The sequence below is a fragment of the Phodopus roborovskii genome, unplaced genomic scaffold, assembly GCF_943737965.1.
Source record: "Phodopus roborovskii unplaced genomic scaffold, PHOROB, whole genome shotgun sequence".
NCBI classification, from domain to species: domain Eukaryota; kingdom Metazoa; phylum Chordata; class Mammalia; order Rodentia; family Cricetidae; genus Phodopus; species Phodopus roborovskii.
In genome coordinates this window covers 6,966,992-6,990,304 of record NW_026126625.1, presented here as the reverse complement: position 1 = coordinate 6,990,304, position 23,313 = coordinate 6,966,992, and the positions used below count along the sequence as shown (strand labels likewise).

The following is a 23,313-nucleotide window of genomic DNA, read 5'->3' as shown; positions in this document are numbered from 1 at the left end:
ATTTCTCCTCTGGCCCAGGGTTCCAAATTGATTATTCAACACCTAGAATATGACTTCCAGAGCCTACAGCTCTGGGCATCTGATCATTTTCAGATTTTTCTCTTCTGCTATAATGGTCCCCAGGGGACATTTGAGCTCTCCCTGCTGACAAGGCTACTGACCCTTCCACTAGCCCTTCCCCTGCAAGGACTGGGCTAGGTAGACTGTTCACCCTCTGAACTCAGTGAACTAACAGGTTACTGACAATGGGTAGAATCACCTTTTCACCTGCCCTAAAAAAAAAAAAAAAAAAAAACTCTGAAATGCCCCACGCAAGTGGTCAGACTCCTTTCAGAAACAGGGTAGCAAATAGGTCGGTGACACTGGGCCTTTCTAGGTTTGCTCATGCTCATGTTAAGTCTCCAGAGAGGAGTCCCTGCTACTCAGTTGTGAGGCTTTCTGCACTGGTCCCCAACAGCATCAATCCAATAGATACACTGACCGAATGCCCTGCTACTATTTGCTCTCCTCAGTAAGAGGGATCCACCATGCCTGGCAGGGGTCCAGACTAGAGAATATCTAACAATAAAACCACTGGTTTAAACACACATACACATACATACATACACACACACACACACACACACACACACACACACACACACACACACACACAAGCCAGACATGCTGCTAATCACTTTTAATCCCAGTACTGTGGAAGGAGAAGCTAGTGGATATGTTGAGTTGAGAGCAGTCTGGTCTACAGATAGAGACCCTGTCTCAAAACAAAACAAACAACAAAACCTTTGTCTCCAACTATCACCAAAGGACCAAAATGACAGAACTGAATGGCCATGGGAAAGTCCCAAAGAGAACACGTCATCTAACAGAGTGCACCAGAACACTGAGGTCTCTTTGTCCATCTCAGTCTTTGTTCCTCTCTCGCCAGAAGACCCTCCACTCCTTCTAGTAGACAAACAGCACCCTGAACTTAACCTTGAAGGCAGGAGGGTTCAAACAGTGCCTAGCTAACCCTAGTCCTGAGTGTACTGCTTGGCCCTTGCACCCAGGCTTGCACACAGTTCTTCCTGTGTTTTTCTTCTAGTTTTTGTTTATTTCAAGACAGGGTCCCTCTACATAGCCTGGCTGTTCTGGAACTCACAATGTAGATCATGCCGCCCCAAACTCACAGAGATCTGCCTGCCGGTGTCTCTGGTGTTGTTAGGATTAAAGGAGAGTGCCACCACACCCAGCTGCTTCTGTGTTCCTAATCCAAGACAATCTCTTGTTGTTGCAGCCATGGGGAAAGAACTGTTCACTGTGTCTTCCAGAGGCCCAAGTGGAGTGAGGTGTAAGCTGTGTGGGGCCCTGCCTGCTGGCACTGGAGGAGAAGCTACCACAGCCTCTGTAGCCGGCCGGCAGCACAGCGATCATAGTAACGGCCTCTTCTCAAGTTTGAAAACCAAGGAAAAGAGCTCACCAAAAGGATGAAAAGTGACTGATCAGACTCTTCTTATCACACTGAAAGTCCAGCACCAGGGCAGTGCAGACAGACTGCAGCAGAGGAGGTCTGGCTGGCTGCACCCGCCTCCTGTCTGCCCCTTTAGCACCGTGATCACACAACTTCTCACACTGTCAACAAAGATCGCTTCTGTTTCAAATGCTTTCTGAGTGAAATGGCCTTGTTTTGAGCATCCTTCCAGGCAGAACTTATAGCATGGTGCTTGGCACACAGCAGTGTCTGAAAATTGTTCAGTAGCTGAGGCTCAGATACACTCATCTTGGAGGGTGTGCTGCCTTATTGGAAACCCTTACCCAGAACCATGTACTAACATTTACCACATAAAAGATCAGTTACTAAAAACATTAACTTATTCACCCACCACTCAGATAAAAACAATGACTTTAAGCTCAATTCCAGTGACTTTGCTTACTGGCTAATCTTGTCACATTCTTGGCTTCAGTTTCAGCACCTGAAAAGTGAAAGTTAACAGGGACTTCTGGGAAAAGGTGACCACATGGTGTCAATGAACACGAGTCTTCCCTCTTACCTGGAGGCGATTTAATGGTACTATCATTCCACTTACCTTGCCTATCGTGATACATGAGTTTATGGCGTCAAGCAAGTCCCCTTTCTTTTCATTTATGGGCACTTGTGCTAATTCCTTCCCTATCAATTCACCTGACTGATAACCCATTGTTGTTTCAAATGCAGGGTTTGCATACTGGAAAGAGACAAAAGGGAAAAGAATAAGTGAATTTAAAAGATGCTTTGAAAAAATAAAGGCCTTCCACATAAGCACCACCTCGCCCCCACCAAAAATCAGCAGCCTGGGCTTCATCTTAAACATCCTAAAACTATGAGAGCTTCATGGCCCCTGGCTGGGCTTCCTGCTGTGTCTGAGACTCCAGGAAGGCAACAGGCTCACTCCAACTTCAATGAAGACAAAGGGAGGCCTATTTTCAAGACAAATTCAGGCTGCCATACCAGAGCCACCCGGGGTGCTACAGTGAAATCAAGTACCAGGCGCTGCAAGTCACTCCATCCACCAATGATCACCTGGGTGGGGAGAGTGGGAATGTGCTTCTGTGCGAGACTCAAATGAGTAATGGTTGCAAAGCAGGCGAACACTACAAAGTGTTCATAAGCAAAACATCTGACGATAAGTTTCAAATAAAACTATAAGACAAGGAGAAATGTACAAGAGCACTGAGCATGTGTTGGTGATGACGATGAGACAGAAATGACAAATCAGAAAAACTGGCAGTGGTCATCAAGACAGTAAGCACTTTACACACAGGAACTGGGTAATCCTCAACACCTCATGAAGTGCAGGTGGCTGCTGTCACTGTCACTCCCATGTCAGAGAAAGCACATTCAGCTAGATTAAGAACTTCCCAAAGATGCACGGCTGAAGTAGACAGAAGCCTGTGCCCTCAACTCCTGGCTTGTGTTGCCTTATTAGCACCAACTCCCAAATGTCACCACCAATAACAATTAACAAAAACAGTAACAAGTTAGATTCCCAGAGGAAAGGAATGCTGTGTCTTTTAGTACAAGCCATGTTATTAATATAGATATCTATTTATCTGTTATAGAAATCAGTTTGCTAATAATGGTAGTTTATTTAGTCTGTTATTTCCTGCATTTTAACTCTTAAGTAAATTTCTATAAATTTACCCTGTCTCCAAAAACAATGAAGAAAGATGTAAGTACAGTGAAGAAAGCTTGTGTGTGTTCATCTAGCAGAAGGCCTGTTGAGTCTTTCCTGAGTAAGCAAGCAACCCCAGGAAAAGGAATAAGGGAAGGCCTGGCATTTCTACATTTCTAAGTACCATAAGGAATCATTATCTTTTCTTATCTAGAGAGTTTATTTTAAATTGTGTTTTTTATTAATTTTGCTCTTCAATCATCTCAGGAAAAAAAAAAAAGACATCTTGTACTTCAAAAAGAAAGAAAAAAATTAGATTGTAGGGCTTTAATTCTAAAAATGAGAACAAACAAAATGAAGCTAAAAGCATAAATTTCCAAAATAACAAACCTGTATAATGTGGTCTTCACTTGTAATTTCAATTGCTTCTTGACTTTTCTCTAGTGCAGTGAATACTGAGTTACAAGCCCTTTATGGATAGAAACAAAAGGACTGATAAATGTGTTTACATCAATAGTAATTACTAAATTTAACACCATCTCAGAGATTATTATAGCAGCTTACTTAAGTGTCTTGTGTCTGATTCATAGATGTCAATGTGTGCTCAGGAAGAGGAAAGGGAAACATTTAAAAACATGCCCTAGTACTCAGGATTATCTCTCGCACACCAGTATGGCCACACGCCAGTGTAGCTATGGTACCCTACCCTGAGCCCCTAAAGTGTCCCTTTTCAACACTAAAGAACCTTCATAAGGACTAAATGAGAAGAGAGTCAAGATTGCTGCACAGAGCCTGGAGAAGGCGGTAGCCAGCCATTTGAAGGTTTTGTTTTAAACAAGTTGTTTTCACAGTATTGGGGGCACGGAACGACCAGCTTTGTTGCCTGCTTTCTTCACTTAGTCTTACTCTGTGAGCATATTCCCACACCCTTTGGGTTTGAAATGCATTCTTAAATTATACAGGCAACAAATGTTCGTTGACAAAAGTTAGTAAACATAAATAAGATAGCTTATCGCTCCACTATAAGAGTAGGATGGGCAGTACATATTAGTGATGCCCTCATACATTGGGCAAGTACAAACAGCCCAAATGTCCACCAGTGAAGAATGAATAAGTAAAATGCAATATACACATATGCTAGAATATTATTATATAGACACAAAAACTAATGAAGTCCTGCTGTATATGCTATGGAATAGATAGACCTTGAAAACACTATATTTAAATGCAACAAGTCAATTACAGAGGATCATATACTGTGTGACTTCAATTTATATGAAATGTCTAAAACAGGCAAATCCAGACACAGAAAGTAAAATAAGAGTGTGGACCCAGGGTTAATGAAAATATTCTCGAACTGTGTTGATGAGTGCATAACTCGGGGAATATAATAAGCATCACTATGTACCTTCACCAGATAAATGATAGGGTACATGAAGTATATCTCAATAGAGCTGTTCAAAAATAATAGGGTCAGGATGTCTGACACCCCAATGCTTAGACATATTGGCATTAGGTTCTTTTACAAACATATAGGCCAACGTATATATTTATAAAAATGTAATCATTCTTAGTTTTATCATCTCCTTTTCTCACTGAACATATATCAATAATTGCAAATCTTCATCACCACATTTAATCACCCTATAGTATTTTGTTACAAAGTTATACTAAGATATATTCAACAAAACCCTATGATGAGGTATACATACAGGGCTGCTTCCAGGCTTTTGTCTTAAACAAGCAACCCCCACCCCCATGACCAGAAGGCCCTGTGGCCTCAGACAAAAACAAACAACAAAACAAAACAGGTAACTGCCTGCTTATGTATAAAATGCAGTGACAGTAACTGTAAGCTTTAAAAGCTTCTATGCTTTTCACATTATTCTTGCTCAATAAAGCTGTTACTTAACAACAAAACCAGGCCTGTGAGATGGCTCCCAGGGTAAAAGGACTGCTTACTGCTCAGATGGACAACTGCATATAACCTCCAGGGCTCACACAGAGAGGACTGACATCTACATACACACTGTGTGTGCCCATACCCATGTACTCAAACCCACAAAATAAACACGTATTCATTCAAAAACTAAAAAAAGTACAAACAGGAAGCTGGAGAGGTGCTCAGTGGTTAAGAACACTTACTGCTCTCCCAGAGGACCTGAGTTTGGTTCCCAGTGCCTCATCAGACAGCTCACAATGGCCTGTAACTGCAGCTCCATGAGATCTAACACCCTCCTATGAACTCAGAGGACACCTGCATTCACGCACAATGCCCCCACGACACACACATATATGCCTAAATTTCAGAGCCAGAGAGATGGCTTAGCAGTTATAATCATGTCAGTACAATCAATTCCCAACACCCATATCAGACAGCTCCAGGGAAATCTGATGCCTCTGGCTTCTGCAAGTACTTGTACCCTTTCACCCAATGCACAAAATTAAAAATAAAAATACCCCCCCCCCAAAAAAAACAAAAGAATGGCTGGTGAGAGAGCTCAGCTGACAAAAAGTACTTGGGAGGACAGAAACAGGGGAAGAGATCTACCAGGCCAGCCTGATCAACATAATGAGTTACAGGCCAGCCAAGGCCAGGAAGTGAGATCCTGCCTCAAAATCATCAACAACAAACGCAATGAGGAGCTCCCACCTGTGACAGAAGCAGTGCAGAGAACACAGACCTGCAAGAAGGCCCACTGGGATTCCTCCTTCCATCAGAACAGAACTGCTAAATGGTAAATGCTATACTCCTTCTCCTTTTTGACTTCTGATTACTAGCTAGGCTGAACTTTTCATGTCTTCTGAATAGTGAATTGCCTGTGCATATCTTTTTTTTTTTTTTTTAAACCAGAGTATTTCATTACTTGATTCACCAAAGCTCCTTATTTAGGGCACTAACCTAACGCATGTTGGATATGTATCAAGTAAATGTTTCTATTCAGCTGGGTGTTAGTGGCACATGCCTTTAATCCCAGCACTCAGGAGGCAGGGGCAGGTGGATCTCTGTGAGCTCAAGGCCAGCCTGGTCTACAAAGCTACACAGAGGAACCCTGTCTCAAAAAACAACAACAACAAAATTCCATTTAGTTTCCTATAATTTTAACTATCTCAGAGTTTAAGCACACAGAGGCTTAATGTTTTTCTGTTAGTTGACTGGTTTTTCTTCCTTTGTAGAATTCAACTTTTACACCATGCTGACTTTAAAACAACTTCATCATCCAATCAAGAATTTGCTTATTTTTGAGCATTTACATGGCTCTACATTTAAGCTTTTAGTTTACTGTGGTTATTTGGGGTAGGGAGGGAAACTGGGGTACATCAATTTCTATTCCAACGAATTAAGTACTTGTTATGGTCGCTGTCACCAAAGAGCTCACTTTCTTGTGTTGATTTGAACAGCCATGTTGATCAGGCTTTAAATACACTTGGGCCTGTCTATACTTTACATTCTAGTTTGTGACTTAGCAGTGACAAGACTGCTTCTTACAGCTTCCTAGCACCTGGCAGAACAGATCTCCTTCTATTCTATTGCCTCTAGTCCCACATTTCCCTTACCCTTCATGTTTTTTCTCCATTGGCTGTCAGCTAGAACAAGGCATGATGGGATATGGGAAAGGGAGTACAGCATTGACAGATGCAGGGCATCTGGGAGTCGGGACTTCACTTTGAACTTAATGGAGTATTGCAAGACAGAAACACAAATGACAGTTACATGATATTTCAGTGTGAGAAACAGAAAAGAGGGAACTAAGAGCTAACTGAAGGGAGTCTGACTCACAGATTCAATAGTCCAGGCAAAAGACAGTGACCTTACTCTAAGAGTAAGTGAAGACAAAAATAAGAGAACAGAGGCCAGAGAAACCCATTAGGCAGGAGTGATTGGATGCAGTGAGGAATAAGATTTAGGAGTGGGTAGAGGAGACCTAGGGGTTCCAATATGCAACTATATGCTGACACAACTAAGTTCACTATGCTAAGGCATTGAGGAAGAAAGTTTGAAGTTAGTTCAATTTCAGCTACAGTATTAGAAATGTAAATTACAGGCTAAGTGTGGTGGGCACTCACACTTGATTCCAGCACTCAGGAGACAGAGGCAAACGGATCTCTGAGTTCTGTGAAACACAGTGAGACACTGCCGTAAAGTAAACACATAAATACATGTGAGTGACAAATGAATGAGCTGCTGTCAGCCACTTGTGAGCTCTTGGCTGAGAGTGAAGTAACTTCTCTGAGCTCACTTTCAGCACCCAGCCCTTAAGCATCATTCTGCCTATGGAGTGCTTTTCTTTCCTGCATACGGAGCAACGTACTGCTTCCTACAAACTCTACCACTCCATAGCATTCCACCCACCTCATGTACGTACATACAGAACAACAGCCCTTCTCTTTGGCCCCTGATAAAGAAAATGCTAAATAGTTGGACACAGAAGGAACACTGAATAAAGAGAATGGCTGATTTTATTTTCTTTCTGTGAACCTGGTAGTATTTTGAAACCTTTTCTTATTTATTCTACAAGTATATAGGCTTCTACTTGTTTCTTAAAAAAAAAAAAAAAAAAAAAAATCACAGCTGCACATGGTGGCACAGGCCTATAATCCAAGCACTCAGGAGGCTAAGAAATGAGGATTCCAAGTTCAAGGCTATCCTGGAGAATATAGTAAGACTCTTGTCTCAAAAGAAATTTTTCATCAAAAACAAATTATAGCCACGCATGGTGGCTCGTGACTATAATCCCAGCAGTTAAGAAACAGATGCAGGAGAATCAGTAGGTCAACCCTGGCTACACAGCAAGTCTCTATGCTACACGAGGTCCTGTCTCAAACAAAAAGGGAATTAATAACAAAATTGGCATTGTAGAGTAGGGAAAAGTATCAGTTGCCAGGAAAAATGGCAATATATTGGGTATAGTATAGTTAAAGTATTTTCCCCTTAGAACACAAGTATGTATGATTTTATATCTTTTTTTCTCATTCATTACTGCTTTGAGGCCTCAGTAACAGCAACACTCATCACACTCTTGAAAGTATACTATTGTGGATATTCCTTTACACTGTGAAAGTATGTCACTGTGATTGGCTTAGTAAAAAGGTAAGTGGGCTGGGTGGTGGTGGTGGTGGCGGCGGTGGCGGTACACAACTTTAATCCCAGCACTCGGGAGGCAGAGGCAGGTGGATCTTTGTGAGTTTGAGCAAAGCCAACCTGGGCTACAGAGTGAGTGCCAGGATAGGCTCCAAAGCTACACAGAGAAACCCTGTCTCAAAGAGAGAGAGAGAGAGACAGAGAGAGAGAGAGAGATAAACAGCCAAGAACTAGGCAAGATTTCCGGGACAGAGAATACTGAGAAGAAGAAAGAAGCGAAGCCAGACAGAAGCAGAGTAAGTCAGACACACAAAGTGGAACAGAGGTAAAGGTTATATGGTAGAACATAAATTAATAAAAATGTGGGTATTTAAGTTATAAGAGCTAGTTTTGAGAAACCCAAACTATCGACTGAGCTTTCATAATTAATAAGAAGTCTCCATGTCATTTATTTGGAAGCTGGCTGGCGGGACAGAGAACAGCTAGCTACAGTCTGCGTGAGATGCACTGGCAGCCTACTATCCATCACATCTTTTAAACATAATTGTATTCGTAGAGGTCAGAGTCAACACTGGTGCCTTCCTCAATTGTTTTCCACACTATTTTGAGTCAGGGGCTTTCACTGAACCTGGAACTCACTGACATGGCTAGACTTCTAGTCAACAAGCCTCAGGTAGCCTTCTGTCTCGTCAGTGCTAGAATTACAGGTACACACAGCCTTACATGTGGATGCTGGGGCCATGAACTTAGGGCCTCATGTTTGCATGGTAAGTACTTTCCTGACAGCCAACCCACAACTATCCTGCTTTAACTGGTATCAGTTATGACCAAAAGATCTTTGCTTGTAAGTTTTCCCTGGGGTCTAGAGGGCTTTTTATCAGGGACAGAGTTACCTGAGTTTCAGTTGTGATCGCACCTCTCCAAATGCCAACTGGAGCAGTTCATTGTAACAGGCCATGATGTTGGGGTTTTCTATATACCTCTATAAATAGAAAGGGGAGCTTTGTAGATACAGAAGAACCTTTGATGTATACTACAAAAGAAATGCTAAACAGAACTTTCAATTTGGCTACTGAAATTTAAAAACTGCTTTGTAATCATTAAAGTACAACAGAAGATGAGAGATGAAATTGAAATGTACCAAATTACCTTTAAAAAATAGAAATACTAAGGTTCTCTGCACATCTCCATATCACTTATGAAACTGAAGTGAGACTGTGTAGAAAGTAGATTTATTAACAAAAGTCTTGTTTATATTGGGTTTTCAAGTAGTTTCTGAAATAATGTTTTATACTCAAAGTTAGACACTGTACACAAAACACACTTGTACTTCTACTCACACTTGTGGCTCAAAGACAGGACTCCTACCTGGGACACATTGTCCACTAACTCTGCCAAAGAGTCTGACTGGTAATCATTCTGCAAGTAAGGAACCAGGAGAAGACATGGGTTTGCCCAATGCCTCTTGCTGCTATGGACACTAAGTATTCTGTATGCCAATGTTTACATCATGGAAATGTCCCACAAAAAAAGCAAATAGCATAGTTACAAAAAAATGGACCCATTCTACCATCAAATAATAAATTTCACAATGGCATCTTAGAAGTCACTATATTGTCTCAGGGTATCTGCAGAGATTACACAACTCCCTTATGTAAAATGACATAGTGTTTACATATAAATGATGCTATCTCCCTGTATACATTAGTGGCCTCTAGAATACTTACACTACCAAACACAGGCAAATGCTACATAAACAGTTGTTAAACTGTTTTACATTGGGAACAACAAGAAGAAACATCTATACACATTCACATGTGGAATGTTCTTTCCTGAATACTATGGATCTACACTAGGAAGAGTCTACTGATACAGAACTGTCTAATGGGGGACTCATGGCTAGAGGTCCAACTGTAGCTTCATTCTGACAGAAAACACTTATGAACATTGACTCACCCCGGTTTCTGAGAAGAGTTCTTCACTCTTACAATAAATGTAAAGCAACTCTGACTGAGGAGAAAGCTGAGGCCTAAGAGGCATAGCCTTGGCAGACCACTATCTACCTAACCCAGCCAGATCAATACAGGACATAGGCTGCTTGAGGAGGCCCCTCTGCTACCAAAATGATGGCAGATGTCCATGATCAGTGTCTTCTCTGTGGAACAAACAATCTATCTAGGTTTCTGTGGACATGCCAGGCTCAAGCGTTAAAAGCTGTATGGACCTAATGAAACACTCTTTCTGAGCTTGCCTCCTCACTTATAAACAAGAAAAGAAATGCTGTTCCTACCCATCCACTACAGACCACCATAAGGACAGAGGTGGTAGGAGGAAGTATTCTGTCTACAAACTATTATAAAAATGAAAAGATCAAGTTGTGGGCCTACAGAGTTGGCTCCATAGTTAAAAGCAGTGGCTAAGCTTCCAGAGGACCCGATTTTAATTCCCAACAACTATATGGAGCTAACAACCACCTGTAAGTCTAGTTCCAGGAGAATCTGACACCCCCTTTCTGCTCTGCTGGCACCAAATATGCATATGGTACACAGACACACATGCAGGCAAAATACTCATAACACATAGATTTAAAAAAAATGTTTAAAAAGCAAAGCAAAACTGGTGCACCCTGGCAGGGAAGAGGCAAGGGCTGACGCCAAAGGCATGATGGGCCTGCGTGCTTATAGGTCCTTCTCACTCAGAGGTCTGAGATGACTTCCTTTCTAGCTCTCCCCTCCTGACAGGGATGGGGAACACTGGACCATCTGCCCATAGTAGCCAGGACTCCATGGAATACTCGTGATGGCTGCACATGCATATAGGTGCCTACTACTCACTAGCCAGGGACAGCTAGGAGTTATTTCTGAGTACAATGCTTATGCCACTCCAGAAGATGGGGTGGAGACCTTGAGACAAACAAACTGACTGCTCTGCAAGTGAGATCTTGGGATAAAGAATCATGTCTGTTTGCCCACATCAATACACAGCCTCCCATGTAGCCAGATTTTTCCATGAATAAAAATTTTACATATCTACAAAATTATTTTTACCCTCAATGTGCTAGGATTCAGTGTGCACCCCTACACTCATGATTTTTTATTTTATTTGTGTTTCAGTGCTGGGGATCAAACCCAGGGCCTTCTACATCCTAAGCAAGTATTCTTCCATTCAGCTAGGTCTCCAACCCTATGTCTTCATCATCTACAATCTAAAAATCCTGAGAGGCCTTTTGGTCTAAGAGTAGCCAACAGACTAAAGGTGGAAGCAGAGGGAGGAGGAGCCAGTGCGCAGGTTCCCTCATTTCCATAATCACTGAGCTGACTTCAGAAACTTCAAGTACACGTGAAAGCATTATAAAAACACATTCTCTAATAGAATTGGCAAATGGGTACATCAGCACAGGACATTTCATTACATTTGGATGACTTTGGGCAGGCATAGTTTTGAGATATGAACCAATACAGTACAGGAACATTTTTTTTCCTTCAAAATAATTTAAAAATTTTGCAGGGAAACAAATTGTGGTAAAAAGAAAATTCTCACAATGAATTATACTTGTACAGCTAAGAAGTAGGTACATACCCTTGTGAAGCCAGCAGCAATGAAGGGCATTAAAGACACCTCCTCTTTGTCCCCCCTTCAAAGGAAGATGGTAAGGGTTAGGTAGTGTTCGCTAACTTATGTAATCTTCAATGATCACATAACAAGTACCTTCAAATGAATTAGCAAATGCATATGAAATTGACAAGCCTTCCCTGTTTCAAAGTCATCTTTAGCCTTCTGGCAGGATATTATTATAATTTGTTTGGGGGGTAGGGGCTTGCTGTGTTACTCAGCCTGGCCTCAAACTCCTAGGCTCAAGCCATCAATTCCTTTTCCTGAACCTCCTGAGTACTGGACTATAGGCACCTGTCACTGCACCAAGTATTTTAATTCTTTAAAGGTTATATTAACAACTGAATAGTGTCCAGGCATCTACTTAATATATAAAGGTATGTATATTTAAACTATTAAGTAAGTTCTCTTATCTTCCACTTCTAGAAGATTAAATGGCACAGAGGCATTTCTGTCCTTACTGATATAAACAGCATTTATTTAACATTTGCTCTCCTTGTATGTACTCTCCTCCTTGCTCTAACTTGAGAAGATGCCTTGCATTTGTATGTCACCCAGATCCTTACAGATACTCAAATTAAAGGTCCTAGGAAGTCACATCTGAAAACCTTTACCCTAGGAGAATGGGATTTTCTTATAGTCTGCCTGTAAGGGGCAGTTCAAAGTCAGAACAGTAAACCAGAGAGCAGAGCTCCCTCCCTGAAGTCCAAGCAAAGAAACAATAAAATGCTAAGGCGTAAAGAAGGCCAGACTTCAAAGGGTTCTGCAGTCACAAGCAAGCCTTTATTTTATCATGCTAATAACATTACACTGACACCTGAATTTCAACATTAAAAAAAAAAAAGCTTACCTGCGGACTACACCAACAATAACTGTGTTTTCTGAGAGTTTTGATGATCTGATAGACCTTTAAAAAACAAAAATTTAAATAAATATACAAATAATTATTAAAAATAAATATACTTTCATAGTTTTAGTTTTGTGATTACAATTGGGGAGGGAAATGAGAGGGGAAGAAATCCCTTCCCACTCTGGACTCACCTTGACTACTGGACCTTCCTTCCCTCGGTGATAAACTCCTAACTAGTGCACTACAATTCCATGACAACCATCATGTGCAAATGAAACAGCTAAGGTGAAGTACTCTATGCAGTTACCTAGGTTAGTTTGGGGGGGGCAGTCTCCCCAACACTGTGCTTATATGAAAGGAGCCACAATCACTTGTCTCTCTTTTCCTGTGGAAGGAAATGCAGTGCTTGTGCATCTCCACAGGTTCCTGTCTATGCACACTGTGGGGATTGGGACAACCAGGAGATAGCTTGTTTCTGAATTTTAAAAGAATAAAGAAGTCTGAGATAAACTGTAGGCAAAAATCATAACACCATAAAACTAAGACAAGGAAATACAAGATATTTTATCAGTCACAATGAAGAGTCACCACCTATGATCAAAGGTTAAGGTGGTGGTTTGGTGGAGAAACATAAAAGACACTGTTCCATTGATAATACCCAAGGAGTGTGAGGCTCTCCAACCAACCAGGAACACAACCCTTAGGGGAAGCAGCAATATGGACCATGCATGAGTGATGGCAATACAGCCAAGAGATCAGATCACACATGAGATGCAGAGGAGTAGAGAACGGAAAGGAACACTCCGCTGGAGGCATACAGCAGCTCTGCACTCAGTTTCCATGAGAAGGTGGAGCTGTCTAAGAAGAACCAGCCACTGGAGGAAGAGGGGCTGTAGATGGGAATGGTGGAGAGGGCCTTGTATAGACTGTCCTGGTCCATACAAGGGAAAGCTATGCTAGCCTCTTGGACGTCCAGAGACCAGCCAAGGCTGACTACATGATTTAAGCTCTATTAATGAAAGAAAGAAAGAAAGAAAGAAAGAAAGAAAGGAAGGAAGGAAGGAAGGAAGGAAGGAAGGAAGGAAGGAAGGAAGGAAGGAAGGAAGGAAAACTGCTTCTGAATCACAGAACACAAAAGTGATTTGAGTGGTTACTTCCCAATTCCCCCAGTCTAGATGTCTATGAGACAATTATCATATACAGGGGATGCCTTGGTCCTGGAAGACTTTTCTGTAAAGAGCCAGACAGTAACTATTTTAAGACTTGCAGGTTTTAAGTATCCATGTGACAGACCATAACACAGAATTGTGAACTAAAATAAATCTTTCTCCTCTATTTGTCAGGATATTTTATCACAGCAACAGAAATGAAACCAAAAATTACCATCACTACCCTTGGAGCATAAATGTGATCACAAAATGGGCAAAACCTTTATCCTTTGCTCACCCTTACCTTGGGTTATGAAGACTACAGGTTCCTGTGAGGCTGAGAAAGGTTTAGGGTCAAAAGGTAGACAAAGAGTGGTCCTCTAGGAGAGCCACTCAGGCCCAGCTAATCTCCCTCATAGGCCCATAGCTCACTTCCCCACCTTTCCCAGTGTCCACTGCACTCCTCCAGCCCTCTTCCCCACAGGAGCCTGCAGAGCTCTACTGGAGAAGACTTCCCAAACAGGTCACTGGAGGGCTTGCTGGTTAGGTGTCCAACTCTGGTCTCCCTGCCCAGAGAAGACCAGGCTCAGTTTCTGGAAGGGAAAGGCCAGGGGAGGGTCACTCGGGCTTGGAAGGATCATCGGTACAGCAGACCCTCTTCTGCATGAAGCCAGGGCGCTCCTGGTAACCAGTACTCATGCTGACTCTAATCTTCAGGGCTGAGGAAGAAGCATGGACTCATGAATGCTGTTCCTGTGACTTTAGGGCCACTGCACCTGCTCTTACATGTTTCCTACATAAAAGGGATGTAGGAAGGGGCAGGGGCCAAGTTTCCAGCCAGCCGCTTTAAATAAGTATTTATTTCACAGAAGCACAAGGAGTTGTAAATGCCCAGTAAAGAGCTACGGGTGAATGATAGTAATTTGGATAGATCAGCAACTGATGAAAAGCTTTTCAGAGGATGATATTGCTTAGGTATCCCCCAAAAAGAGGACAGAGGGAAGATCAGCACTCAGTCAGGGCTAAGGTCTCACGGGCTACACAGGTCTACTGAAAGCAAGAAAAGCTGGTTAAGGAATGAGATTCTGGAGAAATTTCTTGATGAAACAGTTCACACTAGGCAGATGCCTCTGTAGAGATGGTCTTAAGAGACAAACCAGATAAAGGCTGAGGCCAAGATGGAGCTGACCTGATAAACAATCAAGGCCTACTCCTGCCTCTAGGAAATTCATGAGGGATGACACAAAGACCCACCCTGCCCCAAACTCTCTCCCCACAAGATGAAGATGAAGTGGTACGAAGAAGCCAACAGGGAAGACCTGAGATTCAGAGTCTACCAGGAAAAGAATATCAGGAACCATATTTGTAAAGGTCTGTTCTTCACTGGCCAGCCAAGCCTCCTGTGTACTGTTTAATTCTGCAGCCACACAAGAGCTACCAGTTAGTTAGAAAGAGTGTCAGTTCTTAGATGACTTGTCATCTAAGAGGACCCAGGTTTGAATCCCCACTACCCAAGTAAAGTCTTGGCACAGCAGCATGCATCCATGAGCTCAGGGCTTGGGAAAGTTGCAAACAGGCAGATCCCTAGAACTTATTGGCCTGCCAACCACGCAAGAAAAGATGAGGTTCAGGTCCAATGAGAGATCCTGTTTCAAAACAAACAAACAAGCTCTGGAGGGTGGCTGAAGAAGACACCTATGTTGGCCTCTGGACTCTACATGTGGGCACACACCCACATGAAGACACAACAGAAAGGGCTCTTTAAAAACAGGCTAGGAAATTATAATCATCCTTGTTTCAGTAATATGCAAATGATAATTGGGGTTATGAGGTTATAACACCTTATTTTCTTTGCATATAAGGAAGTTGAGATTGAATTTAACTTAATGTTTCTACAGGCTGCATTTATTGTCACAAGGGCCAATGGGACTCTGCAGGTTGGGTCCTTACCTGCACAGTGCTTCTGCATCCAGGTGCCGGGGATTTCTGTGATCTATGATGATAATGTCATGGAGTTTGTCCAGGAAACAGGTAAGGACAGCCTGCACCTCCTTGATGACTGTACACTTAAACCCAGCCTTTTCACATGCCTTGTAGAATCCATTACACTGGCTATCTTCTTTGGTAAACACTAAAAGTACCTGGACCAAAAGAAGACAAACACATTTTTAAAAATCTTGTTATAACTGTCATTTTTAAATAAGCTACAGAAAATTCTCAAATGTTTAGGTGAAGACACAAGATATGAATGTAACATTCATAAATACACATTCTTTTCTTACATATAACTCAGGGATATTAGCATTTGTTGTCCACGAATCAATGCTACTTTCTAACCTGGAAGTCCAAGTGCTTGGGACAAATGCTTACTTCTTTTACTGATAACCCCATTGATAGGATTCAATACAGACTCAACAGAATATTTTATTTTAAAATAGAATCAAAACACAAATATTGATGCTCACAAATGGACAGTTAACTAAGAATGGCAATGCTGATATTCTAGTGAAGTGCCCCAGATGGCAAATGTTAGCACTTAAGACCGTTGGGACACATAAACCTTAAATGATACACTTGACATGTGCTGACTCAGATTTTATGTAATGCCAACAAGTTGAAAGGTCATTCTGAATATGAGAGAGAAGATTTGAAGACTACAACATTGTATTTTAAAGCCTGCTAGGTAAATGACATGGGCACAGAGCCCAGACAATGCAGGTAGCATCTGTGACAATGCCAAGATAGTTGTCTTAGTGCCTGGCCTGTACCACATAAAGCCTAGACCTGATGCCTCCTCCCTATCTAACCAGGCCTCCCAGACAAACCAAGCTCAAAACACCTCTGTTTCATCCCTTCAGAGCTAGAGTCAAGAAACTACAGAGGCTGTATGGTAATGAACAGCCTGGTAGACAGAGGTTGACTACAAAACTCAAATCCTTTACCTCCTTGAAAGTTTGCCCAACTGTTCAAATACCGCAAATACAAAGAACCAAGAACACATACCTTTGTCTGCCTCGTTCACAAGGTTAAAATACAATAGCAAACATAGTTCATGTGCAGGAAGCTTCAAACAACTTGGCTACATTTTATCACTTTTTAAAGATTTATTTATTTTTTATTTCATAGGTACAGGTGTTTTACCTGCATGTATGTATGTGTACCACATTTGTAATGTTCCCATGGAGTTCCAGAAGACAGTGTCAGATCCCTTGGCACTAGAGTTACAGACCGTTGTAAGCTAACATGTGTGCATTTGGAACTGAACCTAGGTCCTCTGCATGAACAAGAGGTACTTTTAACCACTAAGCCATCTCTCTAACCCCCTGATGCCAACATAGGCTATATAGGGCCTTGTCCCCAAAATAAAAACGAACCTGATATAATAGAAAAGGCTACGTTTTTAACTTTTTATTTTGGAAAAAAAATAAAACTTACAGAGAAGTTGTGAATGATAATGCCTTTAAAATTCTTCCTCTAGATTAATCAGCACTTAGCCTTTTGCCACTTTGGTTTTGTACAATTAATACACACCCTCTTTTATTGCAACCCTAAATTTTAACCTCAACATGTATTCATAAGGAAAGGGTTATAACATTGTTACCAAGTCCAAAAAAAACTTTAATCATGACCTACTGCTCGTAGCTAAATAAAAGAACACATATCTTAAATGTATAGTTTTAAACACCCTCCTCATTAAAGAAAATTGAAATATGTTCATTATGTCACAGTACCTGAAGCTGGTCTTGATGAAATCTCATCGGGCCAAATTGCACATCAGTTACTGATACCTGTAAGAAAGAGATTTGCAAAAGTAAAAGATCTACCCCCGCAAATTATGTAAGTATTAGATAAGTAAGAGGAATTGCAATCACACACCCTAAACCCCCAGAAGTGAGACTAGGAAAGAACAATGAAATGTGTTGATCTCAGGGCGACTGTCTGTTGCTAGCTCTGTATAACTCTAAGAGTGTTACTCATCCTTCCTCAGCCACAGCTTCTCATTTGTTACAAAGATCAATTAAGATTATAATAAAAAGATCCCCTGAAGAGGAGACACTAAATACACACTGACAGTCCCTATAGATTATCCCCACCTTTTCCTGATGGATAACAAAATCTTACATCCAAAATGGCACATGAATAATGTAACCTAGCAGTCAGAACAATGGATGTCAGTCAGAGAAACTTTTCTAAGAAATAGCTGACACTTCCTTTTACAGAGGAGTTTAACAGTCTTGTTAACACATGCTTAACCATAGGGGAAGCTGACATTAAACACTTGACACTGATATGATGGGAGATGTCCTTCTGTATATATGTTTCTCTTATTAGTTGATGAATAAAATACTGTTTGGCTAGTAGAGGCAGGAAGACAGGCAGGGCTAAGAGAAGAGAATTCTGGGAAACGGGAGGCAGAGAGAGCTCGCCAAGGACAGTCACCATGTAGTTGATAAAGGAGTAGAAGGTAGTCTGGACATTCTCCAGTAAGGCAAGATCACATGGAAATACACAGATTAGTAGAAATGGGTTAGTAATTAAGACAAAGCTATCCAGTAAGAAGCCCTAGTCATTGGCCAACAGCTTTATAATTAATATAAGTCTCTGTTTGCTTATTTGGGGCTGAGAAGGGTGGCGGGACCTGGTGAGACAAGAAAAACTTTCAACACTAATACACACAGCATCCAGGCTGGAAGATAGCTCAGTTGGCAAAGTGTTTACTTCAACAACAACAACAACAAAAAAAAAAAAAAAAAAAAAAAAAAAAAAAGTGGGCCTGAGATCTTCAGCAATTGTATACAAAGCTGTATGTGTCTATGTGTCTGTAATACCAGCACTGGGGAGATGGAAACAGGCAAATGCAGGGGCTCACTGGCCAGCCAGGTTAGCTGATCAATGTGCTCTAGGTGCACTGAGAACTAATGCTTCAAAAAATAAGGTGGAGGAGTGGTAAGAGTAGTGGTAAGATAGGTCAGTGGTGATGGTGCTTGCCATGTAAGCCTGGGAGCCTGAGTTTGATCCCTGAACCCACATAAAGGTAATCCTCTAACCTCTACATGTAATGTGTGATGGCATACGCCTTCCCTATCTCTCTCTTTCTCTTTCTCTCTCTCTCTCAAACACACACACACAACACACACACACACACACACAGAGTACTGGTCTTCTAGAAGAATATATATATATTCTGTACTTTACTTCTGTTCTGAAAAATAGACAAAGCCTAGCCTACAGAAAGAGACTGACTTTGGAATCTAAGATCCCATGTGCTAAAGAGATCCCTACCCTAAGCCTGGGAGACGGTGTGATTCCACATCTAGAATAACAACCCTAGAACTAGATACTCTCTATAAAGTATCTCCTGCTAATCTCTTATCTCAAGCTATAAACTAAAACTAGGTACAAAAAAATGTAATAAAATGTGCTTAGGTAACCCACATATAATTTTAACTAGAAAAAGTGATTGGCTAGTTTTATGTCAGTTTTATACAAGCCAGGTCATTTGGAAAGAGGGACTCCCAGTTGAGAAAATCTAAATTACTAACCGAGAAGGCCCAGCCCACTGTAGTCCTTGGTGCTCTAAGAAAGCAGGCCAGTAAGCAGTGCTCTTTCATGGCTCCTTACATTAGCTTCTGCCTCAGTTCCTGCCCAGATTTTCCTGGATGACGGATTTATAGGCTATTACTTCCCAAGTTACTTTTGGTCATGGTGTTTTTTCACAGCAGTAGAAACCCTAACTAAGACACCACCACTGATTAAGTTTCTGATTTGCCTTGTGATAATTCTGTTTTACAAAAGGAATTAGAGGAATGAAGACCACTATTTCAGACCTAAGACTCAAGGGAGATTCTTTGGAAAAGTGAATGGTAAGGAGAATAGGTAACTGAAGAACCAACGACCCTCGTTGGACGTGTCACTGTGGGACATCATGATAAGGGTGCATATAAATGGATGCTAAAATCAGAATAAAAAAAAAAAGAATAAATGACAGAAGGTGGTAATGTGAGAAGCAGCAGGAAGCTCTCTATCTTAGCAATACTGTACTGGGAAATGAGTCCGAGATAACCCTTAAGATACACAGGAAATGTGGTTCATTTTAGTCAATTCCACTCTTAGTATCAGCCTGCCAGACCTAGCTCTAGCTCCATGTAGGTAGTATGCACAGGTTCCCAGACCAATCTGAACATAAACATCAGGAAAGAGGATGGTCATACAGGCCCTCTCCCTCAATCTCAGAAATTGGGGTTGCCATCACAACTGCTGCTTATTGTCATTGACTTCTGATCAAGAAGCAGGTAGCAGTAAAAACAGTGGTAAGGGGAAATTTATAGCCACAGATGTAAACATTAAGAGTCACAGTAGGAGCTGGAGAAATGGCACAGCAGTTAAGAGCATAAACTACTCTTGCAGGGAACTGGATTTGGTTCCTAGCACCCATGTCAGGCAACTCACAACTGCCTGTGACTCCAGCTCCAGGGCACGTGCTGCCTCTGGCCTCCACGGGCACCTATACTTGCGCACATGTGCACGCACACACAATTTTTAAAAATTAATAATCATGATAGATCTCAAATTATCAAACTAACTTTATAACTTAAGGAACTAGAAAAATAATAAACTAAAGCTTCCAGGAGAAAGAAAATAATAAAGCATGGGGATAAAGTGAAATAATGAACAGACAATAGAGGAAATCAATAACTCAAATTATTAAGTCACAAATTAAAGTGATGGTATTTCTAATCCTATGGCAATAAAAAGACTTGTTAAAGTAAAATGAAAAATTATGCACCTAATACATTTTGATAACCTGGATCTAACAGACACATTTTTAGAAACATAAAACCTACTGAGATTAAATCACATCCACACAAAAAAAATCTGACCTCTATCATCAGATCTTCAAAGTCTCCCAAGCTAACTACAAAAGTAGTATTACCCTGACACCCAAACTAGTCAAGAGACACAGAAAACTATACGCCAATGTTCCTTAAGGAACGAATACAAACATTCTCAACAAATACTAGGGAACTCAACCTACAAGCATATTAAAATGGTTAGAGCTGAAGCTAGGCCACTCAGTGGGTACAGTGCTCACTACACAAGCATGAGTCCCTAGTGTGCACTGGGCTAGAAGACAAACTGATGAGCTCTAGGCTAATGGCAGAGTCTACTTCATAAGGTAAGATGTCAGTGGGTCAAGACACTTAGCACACAAGTCTGGTGACCTGAGTCTGAGCCTCTGAGAAAGAGGAGGTCTGCTTAACTACTCCACGAAGTCATTCTCGGACAGCCCATGTACCCACGAACACACACACTGATAACAAATGAAAAGTGTAACAAAAATGGGGGAAAAAATTAAAGTGGAAAGTTCTGGAAGAATAACAATGAGGTTAACCTCTGGCTTCCACATGAATGTCATACATACATATATAATGTACATACAACACACACACACACACACACACACACACACACACACACACGAGATGATATACCATTAGCCAAGGCCAAGTGAGAGTTATTTCTGGGACATGAGGATGATTCAACGTATGAAAATCAGAAAGTACTTTTAATAGAGCGAAGCAAAACGATCACATGATAATCTCAACTGATGCAAAAAAATTGAAAAAATTCTAAATAAACATTCTTTCAGGACAATAAATGGTTAAAGAGGAGCAGAAGAGAGCTACCTAGACATAATAAACCCACAGCAAACCTACCCATTCAGGAAAGAATGGAAATGGTTCCTCTAAAGTTAGGAACAATGAGAGAAGCCTGCTTCACCACTTTTAACACAGTCACTGGGGTTCTAGACAAAACAATCAGACAAGGAAATAAACGAGGCATTCAAAGTAAAAAAAGGAACAAAGCTATCTTTATTCATAGATAAATCAACCTTAAATGAAGAAAACCTAAAGGATCCTATAAGAAAACTTCAAAGACTAATAAATGGATTCAGCAGCATACAAGAAATCAAATCTATTACTATACTTACTATCTGAAAGGAATTTGAAAAGAATGCACTCGATAGAGTAGCAAACACAATTATTCAGCTGGGGAGTTGGCTCAGTCAGGAAAGTGCTGTCTGCAGGAATGAGGGCCTGAGTTTGAACCCCTGGTGCCAATGGAAAGTTGGACACAGTAGTGTATGTGTTGATAACCCAAGTATTGGGTGGGGACAGAGAGGCAAGTATATCCTAGGGACTCATTGGTCAGCCAGTTTAACTGAAAAAGTGAGCTCCAGGTTCTGCCATCTTTAAAAAAAAAAAAAAAAACCAAAAATGTCGGGGTGTGGTGGCACATACCTTTAATCAATCCCATCACTCAGGAGTCAGAGGCAAACAAATGTTTTTGAGTTTGAATTTTTATGTGTAGGCCAGCCTGGTCTATACAGTGAGTTCCAGGCTAGCCAGGGGCTACACTGTGAGATTACATCTCAGCAAAACAAAACAAAATACAATAATGGTGCTGGCAATGAGGAGGAGGAGGAAGAGGCGAAAGGAGAGAAAGAGTGTGACAGAGGCAGCTGGGACCTCTGGCCTTCACACATGCTTATGCACATACACACTGTGTATACATGCCACATATGCACCAAATTTTTTAACTAAATGAAAGCACATCCCATGTTTATGGAGTAGAAGACTTATTAAAATGTCAATGCTACCTAAAACAGTCTACACATTGGACCATTGGGGCCCTTATTAAAACCCTAATTCTTTCCTTTTGCTTCTGGCAGGAACAGAAATGTACATTCTAGAACTCATATGGAAATTCAGGGGACCTCTAATAGTCAAAACAATGCTGAAGAGAATGCCCTGCAAGACTCGCATTTCCCAATTTCAAAACGTAATACAAAACTATAGCAATCACAGCAGTGTGGTGCTGGTATAGACAGAGAGAGACAGCAATGAACAGAGGCTAGAGAGCAGTTCAAATATGCCAAGGTGACTCAATGGGGGAAGACAGTCTTTCAACAAGCGATGAGGGGAACCTGGACACTCAGCAGAAATAATGAAACCGGATGCTAACTAGTGCCATGGTAAAAAACTGACCAAACTAAGGATGTAAGTATAAGGTATAAAATATAAAACTCATACAAGAAAAAAGAATGAAAGCACTCAATGCTAGATTTGGCAATAGTTTCTTAAAGATGACACTAATGGCACAGGCAGCAAAAAAACTGATGAAAATGTTGTACATCAAAAGACAGTATTAACAGAGTAAAAAGTCAGCTAATATAAGGGGAGAAAATGTTCACAAATCACATATTTGGTAAGAAATTGAGACCCAGAGCATATGGAACACATCAATTCAACAAAAAAACGTATTAAAATGCCCTCTTCTGACCCAAGCAGGCACCAAGCACGTACATGTGTGGGCAAATTACACACACATAAAATAAAATGAATAAGTCTAATAAAAATTTCCCTTTAAAAAGGGCAAAGGGCTCACACAGACATTTCTCAAAGAAGACACACAAGAAACACACAC

The 23,313-nt window shown here is 41.1% G+C and overlaps 1 protein-coding gene across 1 annotated transcript in view; it reads right to left on the bottom strand.

Moving 5' to 3' along the window:
* Positions 1–23,313, bottom strand: part of Pde8a (phosphodiesterase 8A) — a 115,102-nt gene that overhangs the window by 31,310 nt on the left and 60,479 nt on the right. Inside the window, exons 2-8 of the mRNA XM_051206531.1 lie at positions 17,556–17,612; positions 15,775–15,965; positions 12,677–12,733; positions 11,794–11,848; positions 9,108–9,196; positions 3,522–3,600; positions 2,067–2,204 (exon numbers count right to left, since the gene is read on the bottom strand). Of these exons, the coding sequence (XP_051062488.1) occupies positions 2,067–2,204; positions 3,522–3,600; positions 9,108–9,196; positions 11,794–11,848; positions 12,677–12,733; positions 15,775–15,965; positions 17,556–17,612 (666 nt within the window). The remainder of the gene's footprint in view (positions 1–2,066; positions 2,205–3,521; positions 3,601–9,107; positions 9,197–11,793; positions 11,849–12,676; positions 12,734–15,774; positions 15,966–17,555; positions 17,613–23,313) is intronic.